Here is a 20,816-nt window from a genome sequence, read left to right as displayed (position 1 = left end):
TACCACTCACAGTGCTGTGAAAGTGGCAAAGGGCTTTCCTTTGATAAGCAGCTCTTGGGCATATTATTCTCATAACCTTAGTCTGAGAAGGGGGATTTTTTTCTTACATTATTCAGCATCTTCATTTTGACCACTCACCTCCAAGACATAATTAATTTTGCAAGGACTATAGTCTGTGATTCTAAGAAATTCTGCTGGTTATGGGCTAACACAGTGTCCTGGTTTAAGACAAACTGGGAGGAAACATCCTGAAATGAGCTTGCCCTCCCAGTTATGGCATGATTAATTTCCTCTGAAGTCTGTTAAACAACAAGCCAGCAAGCATAAGAAGGAAGGTAATTCTGGAACAGGAGCATTTCCACTCACAGAAAAGTGTTACTAAAAGAGACTGTGAGGTACTGGTGGTGGTGTTTGTGTCTGGAGCTCTGACCTGAGGTTTCAAGAGTTTGCTGAGAGTTGTTTATGGGTAATTTAAAGAGTTAGGATTTGGGCTGTGGTCTGTAGCTAAAGAAAAAAACCCATATTCATAGTTTCATATGAAAGCTGGTGACAACTGCTCAACAGATAAGTTATCTAGACCAATATCATTGTGTGGTTATTTCTAGATAAGGTAAGAATGGAAAACTGGGAGGGTGGGAGGCAGAGGTATGAACATGATTTTACTCAGAGATGTGACTTAAGGATAGAATAAGACGTAATTGGAATATTAACAGACCATGGCTAGTTAGGAATTTAACAAAAGAGGTGTCACAGATGCATTTCTGAAGGAAATGACTTTCAAAAGGGAAGCACAGACTATCCAGCATGAAGGCGAGTGGAGAACATAGGAGGTGAGTGATCTAGAAGATTTTCTTCTCTCATGTGAAGCTGTTAGCTTCCAAAGACTAAGAATATAACGGATGGATGGATGGATGGATGGATGGATGGATGGATGGATGGATGGAGGCAGAAAATTTAGGGTCAGAGTAGCCACCTAGCAATAGAGGCTTAACTGAAAGATAGATGTACTGTTTAGGTGATTCTTTCTTGTGAGGAGAGATGCTTTAATATGTGGGCTCTGGGAGGGGTCTTGAACTCTACATTTATTAGTCATGAACACATGACATTTTTGTCCCTACAGGAAAAAGGGCTGTGAAGAAGGACAGTGTCAATGATGGTGAAGCCAATGACTGTGACCTCAATGACCACTTTACAGATGAGGAGGAGGAGGAGGAGTGTGAAGCTACTGATGAAGACTCGGACTGGGAACCAAGTTCAGAAGAAAAGGATAACGAAGATGTTGACACACGTGTGCAAGAAACACGTAGATTTGTTAGGATCAAAAAATAGCTGCTGAGAACAGCCTTATAAATGTTCAGTGTGGTTATGTTAAAACATGGTTGCACAAAGGAGAGGAATTGTTTGAAAATTTTTTTCTTCATGATATAGGCAATACAGGAAGATAATAATGGGGATGAGAGGATTCTGCAATGCCTTTCTTATCCATGTGTATTATTTTGGGACTGTTGTGGTGTTTATTTTATTAAGTTGTGGATCCAGAGGATAAAGCTCTGAAAATTTTCAGGTTTTTCTCTTTTTTTTTTTTTTTGCAACGCCATTGGTATCTTGTATTTTGAAATACAGTTCTAAAGGTTGTTAAAACTTCATCTTCCTGTGCTTGAAAGAAATATTGGTAGGAAAGCCTAAGCCATTTTTATTGTTGAGTTAGTGCAGTTTTAAAACTTCATTATTCTTCTTCTGTCTTTCCCAGGTGTTGTTTTGTTGGTTCTCTTGGGGTACAGTAGTCAAATACAGGTTATCTAAATCACTTGAGAACAGGATCTCAATGTATTGAACCACTTCGCTCTAATTACAATAGTGCCTCTTTTTGTGTACATTACTGGAACTGTTTCCAATTCTCAGCAAAGTCTTGGTGTCTGTATTTTTGCACATTTAAACCTGTAACATACAGTGGGAAAAGCACATAACCGTGACTCTGATTTCTAAAGATGTTGGAAGATCTTGCCTTCAGTGTGTTCATCACTCCTCTGAGCTTCCTGGAAAGGTTTTACTATGTTTTGGGACAGATGACTGGAGCCCTGTGAATTTGGCACCTTTTTTGGTCAAAGTCCTGAAGTTCAGCAGGGGAAGCATTCTAGTATGGCTTCAAGTAGACATCCAAATGCACATCAGCTAGTTTTACGGACTTTTCAGGAGGACTTTGTGGATGTGCTCTCTACAACTCCAGTGCCCTGGTTTTTGACTGAGCTTGTGTGCTTGTCTTGTTGTGAAGAGGGTCGTCTTACAGGAAAAACTGCCAAGGGGGAATCAAATCAAGTCTTGCCTGGGCCTTGCCGCTGCTGCGTTGAGCTGTGTGCAGGCTCAGCTCTCAGCAGCCCTGAGATCTCCTGCTCCCATCAGTCATGCTGTGCTGTCTTGGGCAGGAAAGTTTCCCTGTGAAGGAAGCTGCTGGCCTCAGGAGAAGCTGCCCTCATGGCCAGGAGGCAGGAGAGCACAGACCTGGCTTGAGCTGGGCTGTGTCTCAGAGGAGCTCAGTCCTGCCCAGGAGGCACCTCCACAAGCAGGTGCATGCAGCTGCCACAGGCTGGAACAGTGCTCTCTGGAGGAAGAGCAGGAGGGGGAGCCAGCCTCATGCTGGCAGAAGGACAAGCTGCTTTCCTCTGGGGCACAGGAGAGGTGTGGTCCAGGCTGCAAGATGGGGCTGTGCAGCCTCAGGTCCCTGCAGTTCAGAGGCTGGGCACTGGGGATGGACCTTGTGGACCTCAGCTGCTGGACCTTGTGGACCTCAGCTGCTGGCTGTTTCTACCTCAAAAAACTTCATTACACACTCCCCCTTGGCACTTGAAAACTTCCATTCTTGTAGAGTCATCTTGGTCCTTACAGATTCTGCTGAAAGGGGAAGCATTCTTTTTGATGGATTTCTCAGATAAAAATAAAGCGTCAATGTGGCAATATTATATCTGAGAACTGTTTCTTGGTAAAGAAAGGGTATGGAACCAGCTAGAGGGGGATAGAAAAGAGAGCAGAGAGGGGGAAAGAGAGATGGAGGGAGCAATAGAAGACAGGGACAGCATTACTGCCAGGACACAGGGGCATCCCACCATAAAGACATAAACTTCTGACATCGTGGATTAATTTTCCTGACACCTCCATTTTCTGCCTCCTTATCACGTGGTCCATGTTAAGGCTCCCAGCATGTCTAACAGCCCCTGTAGTAATTTTTCACCCTGTGTATAACATGTGCTGAGACATAAAGAAAAGTCAGATTGGTTCCTTTCAGTTCCCCTTCCCTCTGCCAAAAGGGAGGGCATTCCCACAAGGTGAATTCACTCAGTAGGGTGAGGAATTCCTGTCTGCCTCTTAGGTACAGTGCCATGTCAGGGCCTTGTGGTGGCATCTGGCATTGGGGAAAAGCTGCCATGGGATTTGTGCTGCTTGTGTGTCTCTTGTTTGTTGGGCACACAGGGAAGGTGAGGTGAGAGTGACCAGAGAAGCACAGATGCAGATCCTCAGTAAAACAGGAGCTCTCCAGGGCAGGAGGGCCTAGCAGGTTTCTTCAAAGGCTGAGAAGTGGGTTTTGTGTTACAGTGTGTACAGTACCATGTGGTTTTTACTGTATTTTATTGTTAGGAAAATTATCCACAATGCCAGAGGTTTATGTCCTAAAAGGAGACAGAGGAATCCTACAACTTTATTCGAATAAAGAGAGAGGCCACGGGACATTTCCCATTAGGTCTCTCAAATTGCTGGAGGATGCAGCCTCCTCTTTGTCCTCATTTCCCTGCTTCATTTTCCTCTCCTTGGCGGAGGTACTTGAGAGGTACAGACTTCCTGAATAGCCTAATACAGAACCCCTTCTAATGTGCACCCCCCACCCCATTCCTCCATTTTTCTTTGTATTGCTGTTCTTTTTCTCGAAGTCCAGGAATTTAGAATGGTCTTGGATAAGCAACAGTCTGTGGGATGTGTCAGTGGGATTCCTGTGGAATTTGCTTCTTTCACCTATTTATCTGCAAGCAGACCCACAGTTTGTAAAGACACATCCCTCTCATTTCTTTCATTATGGTGCTGTCATTCATGTTTAGTGTAGTTTACATACTTTGAATGTGTTGCAGAGTATGTACTGCATTATATTATGGTTTCCTGTGTAGCTGTTGTAGCCTATGATACAGTATTGTGTTGTATTCTGCACTGTATGTGGTGTAGGGCTTTATTGTCTTGTGCTCATTATACCCTGCAGGAGCCAGTTCTTTGAGACCCCTTAGGAGCCTCTTCCCTTTGTCAACCTTCATGGTGCCATCTCTCAGGAGCCCTTTAGCCTGCAGCCCCTTCTCTTTGTCGAGCCTCAGGATTCCTTTGCCACGAGATGCTGCTCTTTTTGGAATCTTATATTGAATTCTATTGGATTCCTTCACTACACTGCTGCCTAACTCTTACTGGAGTTGCTAATCAAAGCCTCACAGAGGAGTTCTTGACTGCATATTGCTTACTGACTCTTCCAGTTTCCTCCTCCTGGTATTTTTTGGAGAGTGTCTCCACATGGCCCTGGAGGAGTTCTTCACACCTCTTTCGGTGTTTTTTGAAGTGTTTTCCTATTTGGCTTTTTCAGAAGCTCTGCCTTTCAGGGGTGTTTCACCCTGTGTTTTTTTTTTTTTTCTTAATTTCTACAGTGCCTGCCATATACTGGAGCACTTTACATAGCCATCCTGGAGCAGTGCATCACCCCTGGTGCTTTCAGAGTGCTGTGCTCCCAGATCCTCTTGCTTCCAGTGATTGCTTTCCATGTGTTAACTTCCACATTTTTTCTTCTGCAATCAGCAAATGAGCAGGTGGAGTTTTCATGGACTTTTAGTGTTCCTTTTTAGCTCAGGGATGCCTTTCTCCAGGAAAGTGTTACCATCTTAGTGTTTTCTGTCACTTAGTCTTGGTTTTGAAGAAAGTGACTTTACACTTTGTGCTCAGCAGTGTTTCTTAACTATCCATGATTATTTGGTGACTTTTACAGTGGGATTTGTTCCACGTTCTTTTGTTCTGGCTGGTGTTACGAAGGTCACTTTTGAAGCTGCAGGAATTCCTGACTTGTCAGTGGTTTTGAGGAACAGCTGAGGTAGCTGGGTCTGTTTGGCCTGGAGAAGATGGGTCTCAGCAGTGATGTTACCAGTCTCCACAACTACCTGAAAGGAGGTTGTAGCCAGGTGGGAGTTAGTCTCTTCTCCCAGGAAACAGGACAAGAGCACATAGTCTTAAACTGCACCAGAGGAGGTTCTGGTTGGACTTTAGGAGGAATTTCCTTCACAAAAAGGGTTAGACATTAGAATGGAGGTAGTGGAGTCACTGTATCTGGAGGTGTTTCAGGAGAGACCGGCACTCAGTGCCATGGTCTATTTGGTGTTTGGCCAAGGGCTGGACTCAGGGATCTCAGAGGTCTTTTCCAACATAATTGGGTCTGTGAGTTAGGGCTTATCCTGGCAAAGCCTGTAGGACCGGATCCTAACAGAGTGTATGAGAGAGCAAGATCTCCATGAGTCTGAGGGACAAGTGTCTATCTTGCCTCAGCTCTTTTTCTGCTCAATGGTGTGTGTTTTTCTGCACAGGTGGTATGGAGTATTTAGAAAGGGGACAGCCCAAACACCCAGCATCTGTCACAGCCCTGCCAGTACAGGGAGAGGGAGAATGCAGACACTACAAGCATTGGATGAGTGCCTGGGTACCCAGCTGTCAGAAGCTGAAGTATTTGTTGCTACTTCTTGGAGTCATAGTAATCCTGGGAATACCTGCTTGATGCCATTCCCATGGTGTTTGATGTGAGCTGATGCAGTTTGTGGTGACACTGTGCTGCAAAGACAGCAGCTGGAGGGTGCTGTTGCCACGGGAAAGGCTCTAAGAATAAAAGCAAAGTCTCAGCTCCTGAATGAGTCAGTCAGTCTCAAGGGAAATTTTCTGTGCTGGCTACTTTGGTGTACGCTGGTCTGGGATCTTGCAGGTCACCCTCCTTTTGTAGAGGAACAGTTGCTTTAATGACACAGCCTTTGTTTTCTCAGTGCCTGTTGCTGAGAATAGCTGCTTTTTCTTCTCCTAATGCTCTCTTAGCCATTTCAGGTCACTATTTTAGCTTCCAGGTGCACCTGGGTTTATGTTTTTCAGCGTGAAGGAGCAGAGACTGGATTTTACTCTCAAGTTATCCCTGGAGAAGCTGCTGTAGAAGGAAGTGAGGCTATGGAGCTGTGCTGCAGGAGGACAGCTGAGCAGTGATCTGGTGTGCTAGCACCACAGTTGTGCATTTGGCAGCATAAATTAGCTGCCACACTAGCCACAACCGAGACATGTTAGCATCTGGTTGATTCACTGCATGGCGATCTAAACGCTGCCAAAAGATCTCTGGTCCGACCTACTCCTCATCCATGACACAAGGCACAATTCTTGCATGATGGAGTCCTTATTGCAGCTGTTTTCCTAGAGCTTACAGTAGGCAGCTTCCAGCAGGCAGGAGTTGTTCTGGAAAGGCACAGCTTTCTCTGAGACAGGTGCTGCCCACTTCCCAGCTTGTGCTTGTCTTTCTCTATTTACAAGCAGAGCTCCAGGTAGGTGCAGTCCATATTCAATTCCCTCTCTAAATGTTGTCCTTTAGTAAGTTGTGAGGGTACAAAAAAGCCTTTTTGTTCTTTTCTTCCCTGCACAGCTCCTGTAAGCCCTAGGGAATGTGGGGTCTCGTCCTCTCCTTCAGACCCTTCCCTCCTGCTCCCCCCTGCCTGAGGGGGTCACAGCCTGTTCCCACTTGGGTCACTTGGGTCACTTGGGTCACAGCCTGTTCCCACTGTCTACACACTTCAGGAGTATTTAAGTGACTTTTGGTCGCCATGCAAAGCCCTGGGCTTCTGCTTGCTGGAGCTCAGTTTATGTCTCTGAAAGTGCCCTGTTTTGGGCTGTTTGGAGTCAGTGCTGACGCAGGCTAAGGGTAATGTGACTTCTTAGTGCTTGGATCAGGGAACAGAGCTGCCACCCTTCCTCAGTGGGAGTCACCCTCTCTCTGTGGATGCAGCTCACAACAAATGCAGTTGAGGGCAAAACGTGACTTCTCCTGCCCTATCCAGAGGTTCAGGCAGCAACACTGCTTTTTTGCTTGGAGGACCTCAAAATGTCAAAAATACAGCAGTCCCAAAACCTAAACCTTCAGCAGGGCCTGTGAAGGATGCTGCTTTAATACCCTTGGCAGGCACAGGGATAAGAACAGTGGTTAGGCCAGACCACAAGAGCTCTCTTGGAGCTCTTAGAGGTGGTTTCCAGAGTTTTAATGTAATTCTTTGCCCCACATTTTGTTCAGTACTGTATTTCTTGGCAGAAATTGTGGTTTTTTTATTAACTCGGCCTTAGATGGATTACCCTAGTGTGGAAATTGACAGTTGACTTTGTTGCACCAAAACCATGTAGGGAAAACAGGTGGAAGGAGTATCACACACCCTAATAACAGGCAGTAATGCTAGATAATCCCTTACAACTAAGGCATGTTTCAGAAGGTACCATGAGATTTCAGGTGAGATTACAAGACTAAGCCATTTGATAGTGAAATACTACAACTCTCTGCTCCTTTAAATTTCTGTGGCAGGCTGGAAAACAAATGGATTTAGTTACTTACCCCTGTTCAAAACTGACATTTTGAAGGATGATTTCAGTTATTGTTTTGCCTAACAGCAAATGACAAAATACTCTTCAACATATATTTAAGAGCAGCTAATGATGAGAGGCTTTGAGCATTTGAATGGATTGGAATATCCTTTTGCCCTTAAATTTAATTGGTCAATTTTTCTTCAGCAGCAATGGGATCATTCACATTACTCAGCTGGGTAAGAAAGTGATGGCTAAGAGAAAAAGACAAAAATTAATTCAGAATGCTTATACTGAGGCCATGTTTTATTTGCAGGGTTTGCTGCTCACTTTAAATTCACAAATAGACAAGTTATTTACCAAAACAATTTACTTCAAAAGTAGGCACAACCACATACTTTAAAACAGGAAGCATTTGTCATCACAACAGAAAAGATTTTATTTCCATACACAGAAGTCCATGACATCATATATGTAGTTGAAATGAGTAGCTATTACTGTTACTGTCACCTGCTTTGCCACAATTATCAGTTAAGAAACATCCAAACTGGAGTTGCACTAAATCGGAAGAGCAAAAGAAGCACTGTGGAAGGAAAAGCAGAATTCATCTGGAGTTGTGTCATGCCTGAGCAAACAACAAGCTTCTCAACTCAACCAGTGGCTGGCTCACTGAAGCCTAAGCCTGTCCTGCTCCCAGAAAGATGGATGGATCATCTCAGGATCTCCTTGGTGTTTTGGCATTGCTTATCCTTTATCGTGAAGGTGCACACAGACTTGGTAAGATGTCTGGTTGGATTTTTCCCACCACCATGCTGTAGGTTTATATGGATCCCACTGACTAGCAAGGTAAAACACATGAAACTCCATCTGAACACAAGAAAACACTTTTTCACTGCGTGAGAGCTGTGGAACACTGACACTGGTGATCCAAGGAGACTGTCAGCATTCCCTGGAGTCAGTCAAAGCCTAGCTGGACACAATCCTGGCTAATGTGTGCAGAGGGATGGGCTAGACAATGTGGAGGTGTTATTCCCAAGTTCTACAATTTTGTGATTGATTCTGTGAGGAGCTCAGCATCTCAAGGCAGCAGAAGCTGGCCACAGGGTGCCTGGAGGTGAGGGAGTAGGTCCTTTTCATATGTATCTGTGGCATTTCCAAATACATAACAGTAACACTCTCCATAAAACTAAAGAGTGGAATATTGATAAAGCATTCTTAAACAAGGTGTAACAGGAAGAGACTTGAGGTTTTCACTTGACTGTGAAGCAGATTTTGGCTCTCAGAGCATGTGCCTTTCATAAAAACATGCTGTGCATATTGTCCAATGACAAGAGAAAGCTGGTGGTCTTCAAGAAGCTTCATTAGGAGGGGTAAACGGAGAGGTTAGAGAATAACAGGAAGCAAAATGGGCTTTTTTGGCATCCTTCTGAGCAGAAAGAAAAGGACACCAAATAGCTTAATACCAAATAGGTACAAGTCATAAGCTCAAAGGTGTTAAGAGGTTTCTCTTAAGAAACAAAAAAGCATCACTGCTAGGGTCAGCGCTCAACTTTTCCATCATTGTAGTTCACTCTAATGCATTTATAGACTTCTTTGTTCTTATTAAACAACTATAAAATTAGTGTCTACATCCCAAATTGACAGATGTATGAACTGAAGCACAGCATCTGTTCAAGCTTAAGGATTATCCAGCAGTCCAGTGAGTAGAGTTCTGGTGGGAATGAAAAGTAGGCTTCTTTTTTGAGGGCTCTCACCAGTGGTGGATATTCCCACAGACAAGGAAGAAGCTTCTGAGAAGGTATTATTTCCTCTTTACTCCCTCTCCAAGAAAGGTGAGATTAGAACCTCAGAAAATTTATTGTAGTTTTATGCAGTCTACTTCCTCTGTGACTGGCATTGCACTTGTTCTCAGGTCCAAATCTGTGCTAGATTTGCTTCCCTTATACGTTGACCTCCATCTGAGCAGCATGATCTTCTTGAAGTACTTCATGGTGTTGTTTTTGACGGCTACGAAACACATGGTGTTTATCATGCTGTTACTCATGGCGATGCACCTGACTATGTAAAAGGCAGTAAGATAATGCTTCTCTTTCACCAAGAGGGTGGGGAAGAAATCCCGGACAATTGTGAAACCATAGAAAGGTGCCCAGCAGAGAACATAAGCAATCAGAATGCACATTAGTACCATAACAGTTTTCCTTCTGCACTGAAGCTTCTTTCTGATTTGTTTTGTCTGAAATCCTGGGACAGTTTTAAACCAAAGCTCCTGAGAGATCCTGGCGTAACACAAGGTCATTGTAATCACAGGTGCTACAAATTCAATGCCAAAGATGAAGAGAAAGTATGATTTATAGTATATCTGCTGGTCAACTGGCCAAATTTGGCCACAGAAAAATTTCTTCTGATTTTTCACTATAAACAACACAGTTTCAGTAGCAAAGTATGCAGATGGAATAGCTACAAGTATGGAGATGACCCAGACCAAGGCAATGAGGAAGGTTGCTGTTTGATAATTCATGCGTGGTTTCAGTGGGTGAACAATGGCCAAATACCTGCAACAGAAAAATATATTCAAAATGAAGTCTGAAAACACTGTTGGTCAGAACACACTTCAAAATACAAGCAAACAGAATTGGGCAGGAGGAAATTGCTGTCATTCCTGAGGGGAGAGCCTGAACATACTCGTCTGTAAGGACATAATCATCTGTAAGAACATGTTGTGAAGTAGCAGCCTGGAGCTGAGTTACAATTTTGTATCACAACTTTTCTTTTTCAACAGGAGCAAGAGTTTGAAAAATGCAGTATTACACATCTAGTCAGGTCCAGGGAAGAAAACACAAACGTGTAGAATCAGGAAAATGTTTTCCCTAGGCAGAGAGCTACTTAAATAGATCTTTTTACAAAGAGGTGAAATATACATCACAGTATTTTTCTCATTTCTGTGGTTATTCTGTGGGGTGCAAAGACCTGAAGGTGATGCTAATGTATGTTTACAGGTGAACATGGTTTTAAGCCACCAACAGAATGTGTGTCTATTTTCTGCCCATGCAAATTCTTTTTGTGTGTATTCTGGAGGTGACTATTGCTTATTCATCTTAAATATACAGAATTAAGTAACATGGCAAAGAAGAAAACTTGAGTTAGATATTTAAATATCTAACTAATACATCACTGCTTAAAACTGTAAAGCTGCAAGGTTGTAGTATTCCTGCTAGAAGGAGATTTTTATCAGAGGTCCCAGTACAACTGTATTTAACCCAAAGTACTGTTTCAAAAAGTGGAATTTCTCATTCCTTTGGAGTCTATTTCATCTATATATTTAATACATAGAATAGCATCCATAAGATATATTTATTCTAAAGTAAAATGGAAAGTCAGCAGCACTTTTCATCAGCCAGTTCTTGGAAGCAGATAAATTGTTCATGGCTCTTAATAGTGCAGGGTAAATGTCAGGGGACAGCAAAATGAGTCAGTCTCATTGTGGAGCAGAAGGTTAACATTTTTACATCAAGTCCTGGGGAAGTAAATTGTGGCATAATGTATATGTATGCATTCATAAATGTGCATATCTGCTCAGCAGAACATTTGGCTGGATCGGATCAATCTGTCCAACAGAGTCCAGAGGAAGCTTTTGTGGTGGATTTCCTGACTATCATTGCTTACCACACTTGGGCTGTTACCTTGGAGTGGTTCTGTAGTTCACAAACTGAATTCAGATGAAACTATCCTGGAAGATGTGCTCCTAAAGTGTACATAAAACACACCAAATGGCCATGGGTGTTTGGTCCAGGAGACCCAGCTAAATATTTGTAGTGTGGACATTAGACCCTTACCACACACTCTTCCACTTCTGATGTATTTTTTCTAGTGTAGGTGGCCTTAAAAATGTGAAATTCCTATTTTTTTCATGTGGATAGACACAGACAAAGAAGAAAGACAGCCCTCCCTAAAGAAAGTCCTCAGTGGGACAGACTTACTCACTTCACACAGCTGATTCCTTTTAAACAATCTAAACATGGGAAGACTTTTGTTAGGAGCCCATTCTTTTTAGAGACAGAAGTCAACAATCCACATGACATAACTAACATGGAATAGGTGATTGTAAACAATGGGGTTTCTCTCTGTTTACTAAACCAGTAGCTTGCAAAAAAAAGAGAAAGAAAAAAGAAAAGCCATGAACAAAAACAGCATGTTCTTACAACAAGCTTCGGTGATTAATCTTGTTAATCAGGCTTGTTTTTAAAGATGTGTGGGAAGATATGCTATAAATCTGATTTCTTAGCAGACATAAGGGCACCATGACCCGTTACTTCATCAGCCTGGGATGCACTGGCAGAGCTTTCCAAGAAAACCTTGTAGAAGCTGAAAAACTGATAGAAAATGGTAATGCATACATGGTAGTGTTTAGAAGCTTTACCCTGAGTCCTCAGCTGCTGTTGAAAGCCTATTCTGTTAGATGCTTGTTAAGGATTTGTTTTGTAGGAGCTGATCGTCCCCTTGCCCACACCAGGGAGAACATCTCTGAACTTCTCCAGAGTCTCTTCATAGACTTCCATTCACATCTGGAACAGCTGACTCAGCCATACATAAGCTGTATCTGCACAGCCCTCAGCAGAGCTAACTACTCCTGAGCTGACTTTTGCATCAGGGACTGAAAACTGCAATGCTACATTAAAGTTTGAAATGGCACATGAGAGAAACTGGGGGAAAGAAGAGGAAGGAAGAGTGGGAATCACATATGTATGTGCAAAGGGTTTACAGGGATGTGTATTGTGTTTGTACATGAAAGAGGTCTTGTGATGATGGCCCTTCTGTAAAGGGTTTACTGAGCCAGTCTCTGGCTTTCTGTGAGTCAGTCATGTCAGACTTATGTCAGCACCAGACTGATGCTCAGTGCCTTGGTTTGTCAGAGTCCATGGTGCACGAGGCTGAGAGAAGAGTCTTGAGAAAGGATACAATTAAATTAAATTGTTAAAATTCCTGGAGTAAAAGGCAGGCAGTCTATCAGGACTGCAGCACAATTGGGAAAAAATTCTTCACTGGAAGAGTGGTCAGGCATCAAAACATGCTACCCACAGAATAGTTCACAAAAAATGTGGATGTGGCACTTTAGGACATGGTTTAGAACTTTGGAAGCTGTGGCTGCATCTTTGTGCAGTTGTAGCACCCCACTTACCTGTCAACAGCTATAGCCAGGAGAGCATTGGTCGAGACGTAGAGGGAGACAGTTCGTAGGTAGTTGACCGAGGCACAGAGGACATGGCCGTGCTCCCAGGACAGCTGCTGCACCACGTAGTAGTCCATCTCAAAGGGGCAGCACACGATAGCCACGATGAAGTCTGAGATGGCCAGGTTGGCAATCAGCAGGTTGGTGAGGTTTCGCAGCTTCTTGTAGCGGGTGAGAGCAGCAATGAAGATGAAGTTGCCAATGCCACAGACCAGCATGATGCCAGCCAGAGCAACCCCGATCACAATCTTGGCTGTGAAGAAGGTGCGGGTTTTGGTCATGTCATCTTCACTGTCCAGTGGCAGGTCATAATCACTGTAAGTGAAATTGAAAGGGAAAGAGAAGTTTCTCAAAGAGGTGAAATCCCCATCATGGATGTTGTAGATTGAAGCAAAGTTGAGGTGGGCAGTAGCATTTAGGTCATGTTCAGTTTGCTCCATGGCCATGTCTGTCTTCTTTTGGCATGTGCAGCTTGGCTGGCCCTCGGTGTTGTGTTACCACAGTGTGGCAGGGCACAAGAGTGGCAGGCGAGAGACCTCACCCAAAGCTTCCTTTTGAGCAGTGAGTCACGTCGTCTTTGTCCCCAGAAGGTTATAGGACAACAGCCTCACTTGGCTCCTTCTGTGGGAGCAAAAAGAGGAAGATGTTACCTGAAAGGAAATTACAGCAAAAGTACTGATCTTGAAGGAAAGCAATATCCACCTCATTGCCCCACAGATCTGTTGCTGCATGTGCACAGAAGGAAGAAATACCCTGTGAAGGGATGCTTCTGTTCTCACAGAATAAATGCTTCTAGTTGCTTCATGCACTGTTTGTTACAGCAGCAGTTTTATTTACCAACAATGAAATTTTCACCAGCCAGTGAAATGACAGTCTAGGAGGAATGTAAAATCTAGTTTAAAACAACCAGCCCGCAAGCTCATGATGCTGTCATCGCTGTGCAAGGTAAAAGACACTAAAATGACAACTCAGTGTGCTGTAAAGCATTTGATGTGCCTTTGGACAAAGTTTGTGCTTTATTCTGGTTGTTTCAGAGTGATGTGGTTATTCTGGTTGTTTCAGAGTGATGTGGTAGAGGAGAATGAAAAGAGAACTGATGTTCTTGCTTCCAAATACATTTCTTAATGAAGTAAGAATTGCAAAGACCCAAGAAAATATTAAATCCAGCACTTCCCTTTTGGCAGCCATTAACTGAGTAAGGACAAAATTTTTCTGCCAGCATAATCCATTATCACTTCTGTCAAACAGGTGAGACTCTGCCAATTTTCAGAGACAAGAATTTTGTCCCATGAACCAACTTGTAGAGCTTAGCTGTGAAGGCAAATCTGCCATTCACAGGGAAAGTGTTTCCACAGAGAGTGAAAGGTGAAAGCGAAAATCTTCTGTGAGCAAGACAGAGTGCCTTGCATTTTTGATGCTGGGGAAGAGCAAGCTTCCCTCTTTGTACTGCCAATTGTACCAAATATAAAAAAAAATAAAAATTCCCACACATAGGGAAAACCCCTATTTCATCTACTCCTTATGTTAGCCTCTCTGTATCAAAATGCTGAGAGGGCATCTTCTTGTATCTTCCCATGGTCCATCTAGGAATCTTCACACCAGACTCCTAGCTGTCAGGACAGTCTCACCTCATCCCAGCAGAGGCTCAGGGAGCATTACTGCTTTTTCTGCACTAAAGCAGTAAGTCCTCTGGTGTCAAACGCTACTGAACAATAGCAGTCACAGCTACAAAGGGTTATCTGCCTAGTGGAGCTGTTGCTCCCTTCTTTCCCTGGAACCACCCTCAGACCCTGATGTACCGACGCTTAACAAATATCTGTCAGAAACTCTCTTTTACAACTTTGGTCACCACATTGTTTTTTAAACTGAGCACTGCAGAACAGAATAACAGAAAGCCAGAGCCTGAAATAAAACAGTTCTGACAAGGAACTGCTTCAGGAGACACCTCCACAGCTGCCTGGAAAGGTAAACATTCATTTAAGAAAAGTGCTAAATAAACACGTGGATGCAAAATCTGTTGGCCAAAGCAAGGGGCAGTATCTGTGTCAGATTCCACTGCTAAATACCAAAAGAGCTGTAAAATAAATACAGACAACACAACCGTCTACAAACTGACATAACACAATCAGCAAAGGGTACCTGCAGTTGTGCTCATCTTCTTGGAGGTCTCAGGTGCCCTGTGGAGAGTCGCCAGGTTTCTCCTCTGCACGTGCTGCTGTCACTGGGGGAGAGAAAGGATCACTGGAAGTAGCCCAAGGACTCCGCTGAGCGCTGCTTTCTCTCCCATTAGGTTAGCCCTGTGCTCAGGGGAGGATGGCTCCTCTGCCTCGGTGCCTGCATCTAAAGCCTTTGCTCAGTGGGAGGCACCTTGAAGCTGTCCGTGCATTTCTGATTTTAAAGAGGCAGCACGATCTGGAGACAATAGACCGCAGCCCTTTTGGGGTTCCTCTGCCTTAACCCCCCTGAATGCATGGAATTGGCAGAGTGTCTTTGTTAGCAAGCCTGAGCATGGGACATACAAACCCCGGTCTGCCCTTGCTCTCCGGTTTTGCTTGTGCTGGGCAGCAGCAGCCTGCACCTGATGTCCCAAGAAGCAAAATACAGACCTCCCACTGGAAAGGAGGGGGAGGAAGGAGGGTGATGTGCTTTCCCGGGAACCTTTCTCCGTGTGTCTCTCTCTGGCTATTGTCTTTCGGAGTGCAGCTGCAGTAGCTCCAGCAGGAGGGACACGCAGTGAATAGCCATAAATCAGAGGACCCCTGACAGCTTTCCTTGCCCTCTCAGGGAATTACTCAGGGCAGGAAAGTGGCAGTGAATCCTTAAAGACTTGGTGTCCTTTGCTAATGCTGCCTCCTCACTGCTCTAAAGCACTCACATCTGATGGAACAGTTCTTTTGCTTTCCAGTTCTCCAGAAGCAAAGGAAAAGTGTGGCACATCACCTGTCTTCTTCACCTCCAGACTTATTCACTTAGCTGACAGTTTCCAAGGTGCATGGACACCTTGGGGACACATTACACAATCCCCAGCAGATGAGACCATCAGAGGCTGTCAAAGGTCATGAAAGGCATAGGAGGCTTGCAGAAAACTTAGACTGTGTGTCCCCAATGCACATTCACAAGGCTGGGCTCTTGTGAGCTAGTGGGCACTGAGCTCTGGAAAAAGAAGGTAAGGAAAGAAACCTGTGCATATAAAATATGTCTGGGGTAAAAGAGCCACTCCTGTGGCATTCCTTCCAGAAAACTTGAAGATTGGAAAGTCTCTAATGTCTGCAGGTAGCAGAGAGCATTAAGAATTTCACAACAAATACTTTTCTTGGCTTTGTTTTGAACAGACAGTTTAATACTTGAAAATACACTAGGGGATTTTTAATGTCCTGAAAGGGTGCAACCAGATGAACAATGAGGAAATCAAATCCAGTCTACCTGTTAAATTCTGTCACAAAAAATGCAAATATAGTAAATATGGAGAGAGAGGCAAAGGAAACTGTGTACATCAGAGCCATGTAAAAATGATCCCTAAAATGGGCCACACAAACCTTAAATGCCCCTGAAGAAAAGCTGATACACCAAAGGGAGCTTTGCATTCAGAATGTTCGTGATCTCTTTAAGACTTTGTTCAGCTGTCTCACATGAAATTATCTAGTGAGCTAATCAAGCAATATGATATCCAGATATTTATATTCCTTTAGGCCAAAACCTCATCTGCTGCAGAAATGTCTCTCCCCATTGACTCAAAGCAAGTCTGCATCAGAGCCTTGGTAACTCCAGATGAGCACTGTGTGCTCAGTGAGAGCTTCTGTACAGCAGTAGCTCGTCTCCTGTGCTCCAAGGAATTGTGCTGTATGTGTCAAGCTGTTTCTCAGAGAACTCCAGTAGCACTGTGAAAGAAAGAGATTTACACACGCTGTGCAAGGCAGTGCTTTGTAGCTGTTGACTGGGAGTCACTGAATAGAGAACAAAACCAGTGGGGCTGGGAACTGTCCTTGGGCAGAGCGGAAGTTCAGGGGTGGGTCTGGAGCCTCAATGACTGTCCCAGCACCTGTCCCACTGCAGCAAGGGCTGATGTGGGAGTCTAAGGGCTCTAAAGCCATGGGGTATATGCATCAAGTGTATGCACATGGTTCGGGTGCACCATTTCTGCAGAGGACAAGGTTTCTTCTTAATAACATTAACTGATGATTCCCCAATGGTGTCACAACATTCAACACAGCATCACAAGGCATTTCCTGGGACCAGTGTTACCAGTGTGACACATTCAGGCTGAGAAAGAAAAGTTGCTACTGAAAACTATAATGGAAAATACTGTGTTGGTTCTGTACAGCCTGGTTTTTGGTAGTGGGGGGGCCACAGGGGTGGCTTCTGTGAGAAGCTGCTGGAAGCTTCCACCATGTCCAGCAGAGCCAATCACTGATGGTTCTGAAGATGGACACACTGCTGGCCAAGACTGGGCCAAATAGAGATGATGGTAATGGCTCTGTGATAATAGATTAAAGAAAATCTGCACTGCAGTGTAAAGTACTTGTTTTGAGACTTTGAAATCATTAAGTTCTAAACCCAGAATTTAGTCTGGGAGCAGACCTGAGGACTCAAGCCCTTCATTTCAAAACAGCAAACTCAGTTACTGTCTATTTTTTCCTAATTGTTAAATAAATTGGACTCTGAGTGAAGTAATTAATCTTACCTAAGCTTTGCATAAAGCATGGCTGGGGTTTTCCAAAGGTTGCTGATTTAAATCAGGCGGTGAAGTGGGACAAGCCATCAGACTTGTGATTTTCTGGGAAAACAAGCAAACAAATGGTGCAGGCACACATGGATTACAACCATGTGTATTTTTGCTCAGGATCCCCAGCATTTGGCCCAGGGGCTTTACTCAGTCTGAGAGTCTGTAACTAGTGTTAATGAGCACTACATTTGCGTGCAGAAAGTCAGGTATAAATATATATATACATATTTTTAATACATGGAAATGGGCCTTGTGGCACAAGAGGAAAGTGACTTTTGGATGGGGTTTGGCAAAAATACTTTGCACAACAAAGGAATCCTACCCTACTCAGCTGTTCCAATGGTAACTTGGGATGTGGAAATGTCCTGGAAAGCAGTGACTAGAGAAGAATTTTACTTTATTACTGGATTATGTCGCTATGTTAGTTTCCTTTTATCACTTCTTCCGCTTCCTTTGTGAGCGTACATCGCTTTGTGTCATGGGAAAAGGCACAAGGCATGTGAAGGAACCATAAAGCAGGCTGTCAACAACCACAGTGACACTCTGCCAGGATGGCTGTCAGCACTGCAGGAACAGCAGATGTGGCACTTCCATCCCAAAGGTCTTCTCCTTTCAGGGCAGCAGAGGTTCTGTGAACAAGGCCATTCGGGGGCTCTCACAGCCAAATGACACAAGATTTAGCTGGGCTGCTCAGGGCTCACTTCGTGTTCAAGGTGACACAGGGGCAATCAGCAGCTCTTTTCCAAGTAGAAGCTCCTTTGTTTTCACTTCTCTTGGGTTTTTTCCCCTACTTTATAATTCTCTGACAGTGTCTATTTCCTGCTTTGTTAATCTTTGTTCATCCTTTTGTGATTGTGTAGGAAGATGATGTTTATTTTGCTCACTTGAGCTTAGCATGGAATTTTGTGATTCCTGACCTCAACAACAGTGCATGAAATATGTAAAAATATCTCTAACAAGCTGGTGTTCTGACTGTTGCTTGTCACCCTCACTAGAGAAGCAAAAATAATAGCATTTGGGGCAGGGCAGGAAACAAGGACCAGCCCAGGGACTGTGCATGAGTCTTGATGCCACAGTATATGACATGAGTGACCACAAGAAAAACATTTCAGTCTTTAAACATTCAACTTTTTGTTTAATTATTAACTATTCCTTTGGGGGTTTTGGATGTATTTTTCAGGCTTTATGTGTTTGGGTTTTTTTTAAATCTGCCTGCCTTAGAACAAATGTCTGTTAGCACAAACCCTTCTCTTCAGCAGAAGGCCTCTGCAAGGCAAATGTTATAAACCTCAGGATTATTGTCTAATCTGTACTGCTGTTCCTGGGCTGTGTTACATATACACAAATGTTGGGGTTGGGGATTCTTTCTCTCAGGGAATTTCCCCCCATATTGCTAGGAGACAATAATGACCGGGCACTTAAGAGAGATAAAAGCTCAGAGGAAGAGGGCACTGGCTGCACTCCTCTTGTCTGAGGGTTTCTCTTGGAGGGGCAGAGATACCAAAGAATTTGGCTGGGGAAAATGGGGCTGGGGCAGCTGCTAGGGAGCATTCCTTCTTGGTCTCAGCATTCAGAGGGGAAGGAGGCTGCAGTTGCTGGAGGAACAGCTCACCACCACGGCAGGATTCTGTCCTCTGCTGCCTTCTACCGTGAGCAGAGCTCTGCTCATAAGAGCGGCCGATGCACTGGGACCTTATTAACACCTGACCTCACTGAACAAAGGAGCCCTCACCATCTCCCCGGGTGCCTCAGGGGACATCCCGGGATCTCCGAGCCCCTTCACCCTCCAAGGGAGCCTCTGCTGGCCCTGTTCGGGAGCCAGGCAGGCACTGCCCAGCCCCACCGTTTCTTGCCTCTGCTCTGAGGTGTGTTTGCTGCACTGTAAGCACTCACCTCCCGCCCTGCCAAGACCTTTCTGATACATCTGATCCCTGCCTTCCTAGCTTGCTACTCCAAGGTTCCAGCTTTTGCTGTCCCGAAGGGGCACAGGGCTCCCCTGTGATTCCTAAAGGAAGCCTTTTCTCCATCCCTTCCTGCCGGCTGTGCCACCATCACTGTGGGCAGAGACACGGCCGAGCTGGCGCCGCAGCGCCCCCTGCAGGCGCGGAGGAATCACCGCGCCCACCCCGCCCGGCCGCGAGCCAGCAGCGCCCCCGCTGGCCGGGAGCAGAACTGCATCCAGGGGAAGGGAAGGCCGCGATGGCGTTTGTGGTTCTGCTGTCGCTGCCACTGCTGCTGTTTGTCTGCCTTGTTACTGCCAAAGAAATGGTTTTCCTTTTCTCGTATCTTTGCCTGAATGCCCCTTAATTTCAGAATTATAATAATTTGGAGGGAAGGGGGCCATATTTTCCATTCCAAGGGAGGCTCCTATCTTCCTTAGCAGACACCTGTCTTTCAAACCAAGACAACAAATAATTTGTGAAAAATGCGGTCCTGGCCTGATGGCAAATAAGTTTTTTAATGTAGAGCTTATAGCTTCTATATGAAACTATTAAATGTTTCTTAGCTGCATCAGATAGAACACTAGTGGTCCTATTTTAAATTCCTTATTTTACTATATCTGATCTAGATCTAAAGTCTGCATTTGGCCTCTTCCTCAAGGTTTATTCAGGCTTATAAAGGCCCCATATTCAAAAGCTTTTGAATTTAGAAATATCCATAAGGAGCTTAATATGTCCTATATCCCACTCAGGTTTATCACTCCTTTGGATTTTCAGTCTTTGTTGACTTTGGATTTTACTCAGAGACACACTTGGTTCCTCTTTGCTTTTAGTGGGTACTATGAGCTGTGGAATGCTTTTGGAAATTAACCAGCTTTTTAATTGAAGTGTCTCACTAAGAGATAGATCCTTCCAAAAACCTGCCAATTTCTTTGGTGGTCTAAGTAGGAAAAAATGGATGCTGCATTAATTAAAAAAATTAAGTGTTATCCATTCCAGCTACAGTATCAAATTTAAGCTCAATTTTCAGCACTTTGCCATTGCTGTTTTCTGTTAACAAAGTGATTATCATCACTGCAGCATCTTTATTCTGCTTTGTATTCAGTGGTCATTACTTTCTGTTAATTTGCTGCGGACAGAGTCCTGCTCCTTCACGTCTCCCCTTTGGAATATTGTGGTGAATTTGGCATTGTTATTTGTCATTGACAATTTGGTATTTCACCATGGCAGACAGAATGGTTCCAAGATTTTCTTGAATTCTAATTCAACAGAATAATGCTTAATGATGGTTTCATTTGAGGCTACCCAGAGCATGAAAACATAA

General features: G+C 44.1%; 2 protein-coding genes across 10 annotated transcripts in view; one reads left to right on the top strand and one right to left on the bottom strand.

Moving 5' to 3' along the window:
• The window catches only part of APLF (aprataxin and PNKP like factor), a 30,264-nt gene extending 27,307 nt beyond the window's left edge, over positions 1–2,957 (top strand). For all 5 annotated transcript variants that reach the window (XM_064414899.1, XM_064414900.1, XM_064414898.1 and 2 more), the window contains exon 9: positions 1,121–2,957. In XM_064414899.1, the coding sequence (XP_064270969.1) occupies positions 1,121–1,329 (209 nt within the window). In that variant the 3' untranslated portion in view covers positions 1,330–2,957. The remainder of the gene's footprint in view (positions 1–1,120) is intronic.
• A 4,930-nt stretch (positions 2,958–7,887) lies between these two features.
• PROKR1 (prokineticin receptor 1) lies at positions 7,888–19,625 on the bottom strand. Of its 5 annotated transcripts, XM_064414905.1 has the most exons (5): positions 19,446–19,625; positions 17,511–17,603; positions 14,969–15,982; positions 12,779–13,450; positions 7,888–10,154 (listed from the first exon to the last, which is right to left on the bottom strand). In XM_064414905.1, exons 4-5 carry the CDS (start codon positions 13,273–13,275, stop codon positions 9,458–9,460), a joined length of 1,194 nt encoding a protein of 397 aa, XP_064270975.1. In that variant the 5' UTR covers positions 13,276–13,450; positions 14,969–15,982; positions 17,511–17,603; positions 19,446–19,625; the 3' UTR covers positions 7,888–9,457. The 5 variants fall into 5 exon arrangements, with proteins under 5 accessions (XP_064270975.1, XP_064270973.1, XP_064270974.1 ...); XM_064414903.1 differs by having other exon boundaries at positions 14,969–17,603; XM_064414904.1 differs by lacking the exon at positions 17,511–17,603 and having other exon boundaries at positions 14,969–16,707.
• Between the last annotated feature and the right edge of the window lie 1,191 nt (positions 19,626–20,816).

The sequence above is a fragment of the Passer domesticus genome, chromosome 3 (assembly GCF_036417665.1).
Source record: "Passer domesticus isolate bPasDom1 chromosome 3, bPasDom1.hap1, whole genome shotgun sequence".
In the NCBI taxonomy this organism is placed as follows: Eukaryota; Metazoa; Chordata; class Aves; order Passeriformes; family Passeridae; genus Passer; species Passer domesticus.
The sequence above is the reverse complement of the archived record's forward strand: the minus strand, read 5'-3'. Positions and strand labels throughout refer to the sequence as shown.